This window comes from Cyprinodon variegatus, unplaced genomic scaffold (assembly GCF_000732505.1).
Source record: "Cyprinodon variegatus isolate N-32 unplaced genomic scaffold, C_variegatus-1.0 Scaffold138, whole genome shotgun sequence".
NCBI classification, from domain to species: domain Eukaryota; kingdom Metazoa; phylum Chordata; class Actinopteri; order Cyprinodontiformes; family Cyprinodontidae; genus Cyprinodon; species Cyprinodon variegatus.
In genome coordinates, this window is record NW_015150591.1 from 858,994 (window position 1) to 872,098 (window position 13,105).

Consider the following 13,105-nt stretch of genomic DNA (forward strand, 5'->3'; position numbering starts at 1 on the left):
AAAAATTGCATTAAATCGCAATATAAAGAAAAAAAATTGCAATTAGATTATTTTCCAAAATCGTTCAGCCCTATACTATATTGATTAGTCTTTTTAGTTAAATGAATCAGACTCACCTTAGATATAATCAATTTATTATAGTTGCGTTGTACCTACCTTTCTAAAAACAAGAAAACACAAGGCGACTTATTTGAATTCTTTCAATTACTTTTTTATGTTTTTTCCTGTTGTTTTCAGGAATGTATAACTTATAATTTATCATGTATAATTTGCAACCTTCATTGTATACATTTGCAGCAAAATGCCGGATGAATCTGAGGCTTAGAGTCGTCATCCAAAACTCATTGGCAACAAGCTCCTATCCTCCCAACGATTTTTTCCTTTTTTTTGGAAGAGAATGTTTATTTAATATATAAAGATGTGCATTAGCTAATGTTTTGAAGTCAAATTCTGAGCTGCAAACCATTTAACCTCATGTTTTAGCCACATGACTGTCAAAAGGCCCTTGTCCATCCCAGCTTTAACTGGAGCCAGCTCAAACCCCAGTCGGGTGCAGCTGATGGGCGTTTACACTGAGCCAGGTCCTTTTTGCTGTCAAAAAGGAGTTCATTTCCCGCTTATTGGCCAAATAAACTCAACTGTCTATATAATTGGATTTATTAGACCATTTGAGACATTTTTGTGAATCAGCATCATATAAATGACAATGGATTTGCCAGATAAGTAACTTTACTTTTAGTGATATCATTAACCGGAAAAGACACACAAATATCATGTTTTTATTTCATTTTTTTTGGTTATTCTGTAGATTTCAGACATCATACTGTAGAAAATCCACACTTCATTACCCAGATGTGTTTTTATTGTCAGGCCTATACAGTACTTGCCATTAAAAGAAAACATACTACTGCATAGTACCATTAAAGTCTGTAAGGCTTTAAGACGTCCCTCTTCATGGCTCTGTAATAGATTCATCTCATGCAATGGTAAGTGACTCTTTGAAGATTTTCCATTTCAAAAATGTCATGCAGAAAATTCTATTAAAAACAAATGCGAAGCCTAGTGAGTTTGCCATTGGCGTTAAATGATGTTATAGATTGAGAACACCTATGCAAGAAAAAAAAAGGCTTACAACTCACAGAGGAGATGACATCACAGATCTAGGCAATGTGTGTTACTGCCTCATAAGTAAAGCAAGCTGACTTGTATCATTTTGGGAAGTTTATGCTTTTTTGAACATAGTTTAGGCTTAGGATGAATGGAGCTGAGGATATTACGCCTCAGTGTTCTCAAACACCTCCACACAATTTCTGATAAGATCTTATCTGATAAAGCTGCAGAGTTTTGTCCAACATTATATCATTATTCTTTTTTAAACATGCTCTGTTTGGTCCTGGCTGGGGAATCAAACCATGAGACAATCCTGGCCTGACACCAGCATGATTTAAGACTGCTGAGCATTAGATGAATGACCTCCTTCAATGTGTGTGTGAGTTCAGCTCATCTCTCCAACCCAAAGCAGAGATTTCACTCTGGCACCGAACCAACTGAAGAGGGATGCAGGTCTGTGACTTTTCTGCATTTGTAAACACCTACACATGAAGATGGGTGTATGTCCAGCTTCCTGTCTGTGTTTTTTTGGACTGCCTGATTGTATTCTACAGAGTGTAGCTTAACCATTTACTGTGAGTGAAAATGAGAACAAGAGCAGAAGAGGAGAGGTGTTACTGAGTTTCTTACAGCTCCAAAGGGAGATATAATATCTCCCATAAAGTGACACAAACTGAGCATAAGTGTCTGCATTTTGCATCTCGTGACAGGATATCAAACTTTTCTGGCAGAAGAAGGAAAACATGCAGGATTCATCACTCTGAGTAGGACACTTGGAATAGCTCTCCAAGGAGAAAAACTATGTGTTTAGTTTGTTTTATTACCTTTACTGGAGATGTAGTGTTTGCTGGGTGTGGTGAAGCCTCTGCTGCCATGACTGTTGATGGCTGCAACCCTGAACTGATACCAACGTTGAGGCCGCAGGTCGGACAAAACCGCGTCTTCAGACAGGGTCTGAAATCACATCACATGAGGAAAAATGGTCAGACAGTGCAGTTTGGTGCAAATCTTTGCATTTTGAGAGTAATGAACAGAAGTGTTGCCATGGTTATCACATAGAACTAAGCATTAGATGGCTACTCGTATCAAAATTTTAAATGATTGTACATTGCATATAAATATATATATATATATTTTTTTTTTTTTTGTGTGTGTGTGTGTGTGGCCATGTCTTTAATACCTGGTGGGGACAATTTCCTAGGAATATGCTACATTTTGGGGACTCATAGGTACTTGTGGGGACCAACAACTGGTCCCCATAAGGAAAGTTTCTCTTCTTGGGGTGGGGGTTAGGTTTAGGACTAAGGTGTGAATTGAGTTTAGGTTAGGTTTAGGGATAGGTATGTGTCGGTAATGGTTAGGGTTAGGGCAAGAGTCACGGTTAGGCCATATAAATTAGTGGGAAATGAATGGAAGTCAATGGAAGGCCCCCACAAGGATATTGTGACACAACATGTGTGTGTGTGTGTAAAGTGAAAAAGGTCAGTGATTAACAGTGTAAACATAACTTCCCAATACATGAGAAAATGTGAAGATTAAATACTCAGGTAGGACAGATTACAGATTTTAATCAAATTTTTGACTTTCTCTTTCCTCATGTTCTGCTGGTCATTTGTGTTTTTTAATCCGTTTGAAATAAACTAACTAAAATCACATAAATCAGTTCAGTTAAAATAATGTTTCTAATAAGATTTTCTTCTTATTATCATGTTTGATAAACAGACATAAGCAAAACTACAGATTTAAAATCCTCATAATATTAGCTGGAAATATTCAATTCAATTTAGTTTATTTCTATAGCGCCAATTAACAACACGTGTCATCTCAAGACAACTTACAATTCACCAGAACAAACAGTCAAATTGATTCAAAGTCATTGACTTATTGACTCTAATGCAATCCCTCAAACTAGGCATGCTTGTAGTGACAGTAAAGAGGAAAAACTCCCTTTTAACAGGAAGAAACCTCCAGCAGAACCAGGCTCAGTGTGAGCGGCCATCTGCTGAGGCCCACTGGGGTTTAAGGAGACAGAAGCAGAGATACAGAAAGCAACTGTAAAAGGCAGCGCCGTCCAGGAAACACACAGCTAGGCAGAAGAGCTCCAAGCCAACTCCAATGTCAGAGGATGAAGTGATATGGTCTGCTGAATTTGTCAATCTTGCAAACCATGATTATTAGACAGCTGACTGACAGGGTGCAGCAATAAGATGGGGAGGGGCACCGCTCCTTCACTATATGATTAACACAGCTGGAGAAAAGTCCAATCCACCTCTTTTACCTGTGTCAACACATCTCCTAATAAATCTTCCCTAAAGGCTGAACATAAAACCATTAATGAAAGATTTAAGGAACTGCTCCTTTACACACTGAATGTATTTTCATTTTCTAAACTGGCAGCAATATAATTGTGTTAATATCTAAAAAACTGAACCATCTGGTCACATTATGGTTATTACTGCCTGTGACTCACATGCTCTGCCTTCCTGACAGTTTGAATGTAATCACAGTTTACAAACTGCTCATCCATACTCCATCGCACACAAACACTGACACGCGCTGTCATCTATTTAAGTCCATAATGTGCATTCAGTCATTCAGAATCAGCCGGTGGAAAGACTGTGGCTGCCTGCGGTTTCCTTTTAAGTTCTGCTTATTTACCTAACCTCACACAGACGCACACACGGACACGCACTTCAAGCACACACTCGTTTCTACTAATGTGCACACACACACTTTGGTTTCCCCTGGCAGAGTGGGAGAGACTGGCTGGGGCGGAGAGGTTTAGACAGCAAGGCAGCAGACTGATGAGCTGGAAACAGAGTCTAGCATCCATCTCCATAGTTGGGATGTTTCATCATTTAAGGCAAATTGAGAGTTATGAAGCAAAGATATTTTAAAAATGCTGTGGTGTGTTAAAGGCACAGGAACTGTTTTTAATGCTTAGACCGAGTGCTGGTAGGCACACCTTTTTTCAGTCCTCAGCTTAATTGTTAATCCCCATAAACACCAGTCACACTCATTCATTGGGAACAATTTATTAAAATGACAAATATTATGTCTCTAAATCACACATTATATCTTCATTTACTTTTTACACCATCATTTATCTCTGTAGTGATTTTGCAAAATATGACAGCTTTAATACAGCTGTGCTAATATGCAGCTATGTTCGTTACTCACCATGACGACGGTTGCCCACGGAGAGGCGTGGTCCTCACTGGGGTGAATGCCGATGTTCCAGCGCGACTGAAGCATGTAAATGACAGGCTCCATGCTGACGTTGAACTTTGACAGCCATGCCACCTTCACACGACCCTCAGGATCTTCCAAAAAACTCATCTCCCTGCGAGGTTTCAAGGGAACACCTGGAAGACCAAGACAGAAAAAATGAAAGATTGATTTGAAGATGCCAGGGAGTGTTGATGGAATCAAATTTGGGTTTTAGTGAGTGAAATGCATTTCAAAATGAACCACGTTTTAATAAATCAAGAGGTGAAGCAGCTCACCCAACCAATTTAATATTTATTTTTACATATCGCCTGTTCTGAGATTTCAGAAGAAAAGGGTTTGGCTTTAAAACTCTGACTCTGAACAACTGGTAAAACAAGAAATATTATGCAATAAGGCCCTCTTTGCAATGCAGCTACATAAACACCATGTTGGGTGCTGGAGTCTGCTTCTCCCTCTAGGTGGAGCCGGTCGGGGGCTGTGGACCCTCTAAGGCAGGCATCCCCAAAGTCGGTCCTCGAGGGCCGCTGTCCTGCAGGTTTTAGAGGTTTCCCTGCTCCAACACAGCTGATTTTAATTGAAATCTGATTGACAGGCTGTTGCTCAACTTCAATCATCATTAGCAGCTGTGCTAAAGCAGAGAAATCTCCAAAACCTGCAGGACAGCAGCCCTCGAGGACCGACTTTGGGGATGCCTGCTCTAAGGGCTGTGGTCGGCTTGGAGGGCAGTTTCTGTGCACCTGCATGTAATCAGCCTCATCTTCTACAGTAAAAGAGGAGCGGTCGGGCCGGATTCCAGCACTTGAGTGTTAATCACTACCGGTTACCTCTCGTGCTTTTGAGAAAAGCTTCGTCCAAGGAGATCACTTCCTGAACCGAACCCAAACAAAACCTCCGCTGAAGAAACTCCTGGAAAAAAACCCTTATTCGGCAAGGTACCGCTTCACTGTCTCCGCCAACAACCTGGAAAGACCTGCCTGCCCTCCAACGACTCACCCACCTGCAATCACTGAAAAAACCTCCAGCTCCCAACTCCAGTCCTCCCTGCCGGAAACACCCCGCTTATTCAGTAAGCTCCTGTCTGAATCAGGTTCCTAGCTTGAGTCTAAAGCATCCGCTAACCTCTACCCTTCTGTGCCTTCAGCTCCAGTGGCTCCTCCATAACAATATGAGTTCCTTCTCTGTTAGTTGCTATCCGTTTCAAAGGGAAAATAAAACCTTTTGACCTGAAATTCATCCTTCTCCTTGTGTGTTCTCTGCATGTGGGTCAAACGCCTTCCTTCACACATGACCCACCATTGCAGAAATATCTGACAATCAAAACTTTTTATAACTGGTAAAATTAGAAAAAGAAGTTACTCAATAGTTTTTTTTTTTCTTTTGCTGGAAGAGTTAAATCCTAACCACACCTTCTGTAGTTTATCTTTACTTTTATATAGGCATATAGGTTTCCTCCAAACTTCAGCTCCTTAGCAATGGAATCCCAGTTCTACCGCACTGGTGTCATAACTCCACAAGAATATATAGAATTTTTTTAATCAGCAGCATTTTCAACTTCTTTCAGTACACTAGCTACTTGTTTAGCTACTACTAATCTATATCCACCGAAGCAGACCTTTCAAATCCCTGCTCTTTGATATGGACTGGACTCCAGTTGTAACTATTTACCACTTTTTTTATAAACAAAACTTGGGCATATGGTGGGAGTTGTAAAATCTCTGTGCAAAAAGAACGAACCTTTTAATATCAATGCATAATAATTGCAAATTTTTTGCTGAAACTATAGCTGTGCAATTAGGGCTACAAAATAAAAATTAACTGAACTCTGATCCAGAGCTGCACAGCATTCTGGGGGATGTAGGCAGAGGAAAGGATTTAGCCTCTGAACGACACCATTCAATTTTATTCAACTTGAAAAGAGTTTGATAATCAAAAAGGGAAATTTAAAGTCACTCCCAATCCAAGCAAGATTGGTCATAGAACTGTTATAGGTTATGTTAAAATCGGGTAAGGGTCACAATTTTAATAGAGCCTTGTTTCCCTAGATCCCTATTTCAAATTAATGATGTCAACTGATATGAAACTGATCCTCCACAGGAAGTATATGCACTTTTTTGCCCTTTTGACCAATGAGGTGGTGTTTACAGTCCAGGTGAGGTTGTCTGTGATATGCACCCCCAGGAATCTTCTAATGCGGAGGTCTTCAACAGGGGGTCCGCGACCCCTAGGGGGTCCACAGAGGTACTGCATGGGGGTCGCGAAAGTTTTGCTTGATTAGACTTTTGTTTTTATATTCCCCCCTGCAAGTTTTTCCACAAATTGAAATGTCTTTAAATACACATTGAGATGAATTCAACCTACTGTAGTAAACAGATAAATGAAGATAGAAGATGTCTTTCAGCCATCAATGCTCACATTCAGCGACACACAGGAGCTCTTTCAAGCTGGACACCATTTCATTCACAACACCTGTCCCATCAATCAGAAATAATTTAATAATCCCAGGGAGAAATTACTTTCATTACATCACTCCATCTGTAATAGAGTGACTATAGGACCAGGTCGATATAATGCAATTTCATACAATATATATAGTTAGGGGGTCCCCGCTCCATCTCGCCATCAGTTTAAGGGTCCTTGGTCTGGAAAACATTGAAGACCCCTGTTCTACTGCTGAGCATTTTATTAGCAGTGGAGCATGGTAAGGCCGGTTCTTCCTGAAGTCGACGATGATCTCCTTAGTTTTCTCCACGTTAGAATCCGGCTGTTGTCTCTGCACCAGTCCTCCAGGTGCTCCACCTCCTCTCTGTAGTTCTGGTCATTGTCGTCTCCAATGAGGCCCACCACTGTGGTGTCGTCTGCAAACTTCACGATGTGATATTCTGTTCTATTAAATTCTATTGTGTTCTATTCTAATTTATTCTATTCCTGTGCCAAATTCTAAAAAAAATGTCCCAAATTAAAAACAGGAGGAGTTAAGAGGAACTGTATTTACCTTTATATAAATTGGCTGGTGCTTGACAAGTATGCCCGCAGCCATTAAAGCAGCACTTTCTAGAGGTCGGGCAGTCCTGGTCAAATGAACAGCTCTCAACACAGGCTGCAGCGAATCCTGTGGCTCGCTGCGGTGGGGGGCAATCTCCCTGGCGGGACGACCTCAGAGAGGCCAGAAACTCCCTGCTTGTCACACACTCTGTCTGTTTCTGAAAGAAAGAAGCAACCCAGGGGGCTATTAGAGGTCTTATTATTACTGAGGTTTACACACAGTGGTTACAATATGCAATTTTTTACACATAAAACAAACTAACTCATGCCAGGTAAGTTTTTTTTTTCTAGCAGAGACTTTAAAATCTGCCCTCAGATTTCCCCCCTTGGAAGTAGAAGTTTGAGAGCATGTATATTTGTGTGTGTGTGTTCCCTTCACATGGCTGCAGTTTAGCCAGATGTAAACACAAGCTTTACCTAATGGCTCTGAATTACCCTGTGGTCCTAACCAGCCAGCCAGTCAGTAACACGCTTCAGCTATTGTGATGAAAAACTAATCTATCCAAAAGCCACAGAAACTGGCTCTACAAATAATCATTTAGGGCCACACACACACACAAACACACATGCAACCTACAGATGAAACAGTTGCTCTCCCCACTGTATGCTTAGAAAAGATCTAAATTTTTAGATTTGTGAAACAAACACAGCAGGAAGGTAAGACGTCCAGGTTTTAGGTACCAAAACATCTCGGCGGTACTAAGAAGTGCAACTTTTTTGCGGACCACCAAGGTTGTTGTGACTTTTAGAAAGACACAATGTTTTTATCTTACCTCGCATAACTTTGGAGAAATCACCTTCCTAGTTTCCCATAATTCTTTGCATGGATGAAGGCACTGTTCATGAAAAAATAAGAAAAAAAAAACATTTCGGATCAATTAGGCTTAACAGTGCTTTACAAAAGTATGTCCACAACCTGATGTTTACCACATTTTATAATAACAACCACACTATATTTTACAAGAATTATTTTTAACACTAACCCAAAGAAATCTATAATTATAAAGTGAAAGGAAAAGGAAAACAGTTTTCTTTTTTTATATATTCAAAATTAAATGAGCAGCTAGTGGAGTTTGAGTTTAACCCCCAGACTAAATACTTTGTAGAATCACCTTTGGCTTGCATGTCTGTCAACTTTTTACATCTAGCACAAGAAATTACTCTTCAAAATATCTTGGATTTAAAAATGCTGGACAGAATCAGACCAATTTCATCAGCTTCCAAGGTATGGGTTACATAAAAAAATATAGACAAAATGTTTGCTTCTGAAATAAAAAAGCAATCCTGTTATTTTCTTTTTCTTTTCTAATCAATTTTCAGTCATTAAATTGAATCCTTGACCATGATGAAAATTAAAATAAAACTTAACCTGACAGCATGCTGTCATATGATCTTTAGATTACTTAGTTGATAAAATGTGTCTCATTAATGCTGTAAAGCTCTAAGGGTTTTGTTCAAGTTCCAGAGTTCATGAATAAATAACTGATCTAAAGATTAATAATAACTATATATCTATATCATTAAGCATGAATGGAAGGTAAATGTATAAAATTGACATATTGTTTAGTAATTTGTCATATAAAATCAGCTATTATCATAATCAAACTGATATAGCAAAAGATCTAACGAAATGACAGCAGCAGATGGGGAGCTGAGGAGGTCCTTGAATCCCATCAGGACAATTTAGCTAGTTTTAGTAGTTCCTACGTTGTATTTATTTATTTTGTAAGAAGATTACTTTCAATGTAAGTACTAAACTATGTATCAGGGGTTATGTTGAAATTAGTAAAAAGACCACAGAGTAAGCTGTCTAAAAACAATAGAAACTGTATCACTTTAAGTGAACTTTACATATTTTGAATATCTGCTGATTTTGTAATGAAAAAATGTAGGAAAGAAAGAATATTCCTCAATCTCAGACATTAATTTGGTTTATATTGCGGTATGTTTTAAAACTAAAACATGTGGAAAGTCCTGCCCTGACTGGAAATATGGTTGGGTTTTGTTCAATGTACAGAATACAGGAACAGCAATCAGTGGATGGATAGATATATAATATTATAACCAATGGTCAATTTTGCTGTGAGATATTGTTAATCAGGCTTTGCTCATCATACCTAATATAAAAACATGTTCAAATCACCATCTATCCGAGATGAACTTTAATTTAGCAGCCCAGATTTTGATGCAAATCCACTCTTATCTGACACTTTGATTTTGATAAAGAATGCTGAATGCTGCAGGTAGTGGAACCTGAATGTCAGCGGATTTTTTGGGGGGGATATCTTTGATGTCATTCACTTCAAGATTGAGTAATTGAGTTCAGCCTATAGAGAGCTACCTCTGCGACCTTATTGCTGTTGTAAAATGCTGGCGTAAAGCCAAGTATTATGAAGTGTATGAGGTGTCGACTGCTGGGCCACTGACTGGACCGGACCTCAGCAGACAACCAGCCCGTCATTAGCTGGAGGAGGGGGGCTGGGGGCCGGCAAGACAGGGCGGGGGGAAGCACTGGGCCGCCGGTGTCCAGGCTACCGTCAGCGGGTCGGGTTTGGTCTCTCCGTCCCCCGCTGGCTCCCTGCCCCCGTCCGCCGGGGTTCCCAGACCAGCCCCTGATCTGAAAGCTCGGTTCGACTGCCCGGTGTGTTTGGACTGCGTGCTGGATGATTTTGGAATTCCCCCCAAACATTTTTTTTTAGGTATGACAAGTCCGGGAAAAAGGGGACATTTGGTCACCCTACCATATTAACAATTTCAATGTTTCAGTGAGTGAGTGCTTGTTGCTATGATGCATCTTTGCTCAGCAGCTTTGCTCATTGTAAACTAACCAATCAGTGCATAGCTCATCTAAATATTCATGAGCATACCATAAAAGGAAGAAAACCTGTCATTTCATTCTAGGGGTTTTAACCAGGCTTGCATTAGGGCTCATAGAACAGCTAATATGCCATTTTCAACAACAACTGTTGCACCCCTATTCAGAGACCTTAAGGACCAGCACCAAATACCCTATAGAATCTATTGGCAATATGCGACCTGTGTCGGATCTTTTCATGACAGTCTGAACAACGCAGATTACATTTTTTCCAATGCAATCCAGGCTACTTGGCTATGTGGTGTTAAATCTGATACGTATCTGATCTTTTCGAATGCGACTCTCTGAACCGACCTAAACGTCATTAATACTCGACAAGGGTCACTATTCTGCACCTTGCTACACAGAAAAACAACAATCATGGTGGACAATATTGCAGAGAGCAGCCTTATTTTTCAATCTTTGTGAAAAGATTGTGTTGTTAATGCAATGGCTAAGGCTGGGAATGAAATTAAAGGTTGCAAAATGCGCTCCAGCACTACCATTCATGTTTGCTTCCATAAGCACAGAGCATGCCTGCTTGTGACATCATTGCGTCTTCTACTGCGCATTCAGCACACTTAAGTTGTGTGAATGCTGTTCACACAGAAGTCACATATATTTTGAAATCTGAACAACCAGGCAAAAGAATTGGATTTCACAAAAAAAATCAGAATTTAGCATCAAGACCTTCAGTGTGAACGTAGCCTTTGTCTCCTTTTTGTCTTCCATTTTATAGTTGCACCACTGAACATTGCATTGCTCACTTAGTTTCACATATTTCTTTACATGACAAGGAACTGAAAAAGGTTGCTTTTGTTTTGCACACCTGCATACTGAACCGACAAAGCTATTTTTGGGACAAATTGATGTAATGCTAAACCCCAACAGATCCTTCACAGTTGCTTTTGAGATAACTATAAAGTTACTTTTTATACATCTTTGTTAATAAATATTAGTGTTGCACCGATGCCATTTTTTGGCCCCAATACAGATATCCGATACCGGGCTGTGCAGCATTGGCTGATACCGATACCATCTGTTTGAAATTGATGTGTGCATGTATATATGAAGAACTGCATACACCTTGGATGTAAAATAATTGCCATCATGGCTTTGTCAAGCTGCTGCCTACCTTTGTGAAGCAGGAAAAAGACTAATATGTTAAAATGAGAAAGTTATATCCCGTTGAAGGCAGTTGCGCCTCGGGACATTCCTTCCGGTTCTTTTCCTGGGAGCAAGTTACTTACTACTCTTAACTCAAACTGGGTAAAACCAAATAAAAAAGGAGTATAAAAACAGGAGTAAAAAAGTAACAGAGTTTATTCCAGATCAGTTCGTTACAGGACAGAGAAAAATGCTTGGAGCTTGCACAGCTGTGGGCTCAAGAATCACGTCCGCGAGCGTCCGGCAAAGATTGAGCCCCGAACAAGGTCCTCTTCTCCTTCTTATAGCTCATGAGTCTATGTGTTGGATAATGTGGATGTTTAGCTGTCCGTATCAGAAACTGACACGCCATCCATGACCTGACCTGTATGCATCTTGCCTCTAATGCAGAAGATTACAGATACATCTCCTCTATCATTCCGGCTCCAAGATGTGCCCATATCCTGTGTATCTTTAAAAGACAAGAAGGCTGTCCTATTTAGATGACCTACTTACACAAAGTAACATCCACAATGTGAAGGAAGGCCATCTACTCTTTCTATCTGGCTAACAAAGTAACAATGCACATGATGTATAAAAGAATAAACCTAACAAATACAAAGTGAATCCAGTAGAACTTTATATTGCCTACCTGGAATGAATGACAATAGTTGAATAAACTTTTGTCTCTCAAAATGGTATTGGTGCCCTATTTGTTGGAACTCACCGATACCGATACCACCATTTTATTGCTGGAGAACCATGGTCAATTCATCCTATGGTACAAAACATATAACTATAATCTGTAAGATAATACAGCCAATAAGTTGGAATTTAGGACCTCCAATTAGTAAATTTAACCTGAAACGTTCCTGGAAGTTGTATTTACAAGTCGGGGAAAGCACCAATTTCCACATTCATGATGACAGCTGCATCAACAATAGTTAAACTTCCTCACTGTGACACGTTGTAATTTTTTGTGTTTATAAAACAAGTTGTCTTGACTTTGTTTATGTGAACAAAAAATAACAAGTTGAAAATGTTTTGCTTTCATTATGTTTGTAACAGTGGCCATAGTTTTCATATTGTACGTCCACAAGCGGGAAACTGGAACGCCGTCCCCTCCAAGATCCCGGCACTCCAATTTCCTAGGTCTGAGCTCCAAAGTAAAGGAATACAGCATAACTATCCATGCTGCCCCATAATCATTACCAATGCTAAAGGTCAAATAATTGGTGTCATTTATGAGTCAATTTAGGATTTACATCCTTAGTATTATAAATGTTCTTTAAAATTTAGGCAAAGACATTTAAATCTAAGATTTTCATTTTGTTGATACTAATCTATCATAGGAATGGTTTAATCTGCCCTATGTTGATAAAAAATGTTAAAGTGACAGTGTGTAAGAAATTTGACCTTTTATAAGCAAAAATCAAGCATTGATTTCATGAATGCATATCTAATAATGGGGCTGCTCAGGGGCACAGTGGGTAGCACTGCTGCCTTGCAGCTAGAAGGTCTCTCTGCATGGAGTTTGCATGTTCTCCCTGAGCATGCATGGGTTCTCTCTGGGTACTATGGCTTCCTCCCACAGTCCAAAAACATAGGCTGTGCTGTTAATTACCTTGTCTTTTTCAAGTTGTTTGACATGCCAAGGACAACAAACTACCCTTTCTGGACTGCCTGGTGAGCATGGAAGGAGATGGAAGCCTAAACATTGAA

The 13,105-nt window shown here is 39.7% G+C and overlaps 1 protein-coding gene across 1 annotated transcript in view; it reads right to left on the bottom strand.

The window, feature by feature from the left end:
• The window catches only part of LOC107085946 (anosmin-1-like), a 102,772-nt gene that overhangs the window by 31,866 nt on the left and 57,801 nt on the right, over positions 1–13,105 (bottom strand). The window contains exons 3-6 of the mRNA XM_015376642.1: positions 8,157–8,219; positions 7,334–7,541; positions 4,291–4,475; positions 1,935–2,064 (exon numbers count right to left, since the gene is read on the bottom strand). Coding sequence (XP_015232128.1) covers positions 1,935–2,064; positions 4,291–4,475; positions 7,334–7,541; positions 8,157–8,219 — 586 coding nt within the window. The remainder of the gene's footprint in view (positions 1–1,934; positions 2,065–4,290; positions 4,476–7,333; positions 7,542–8,156; positions 8,220–13,105) is intronic.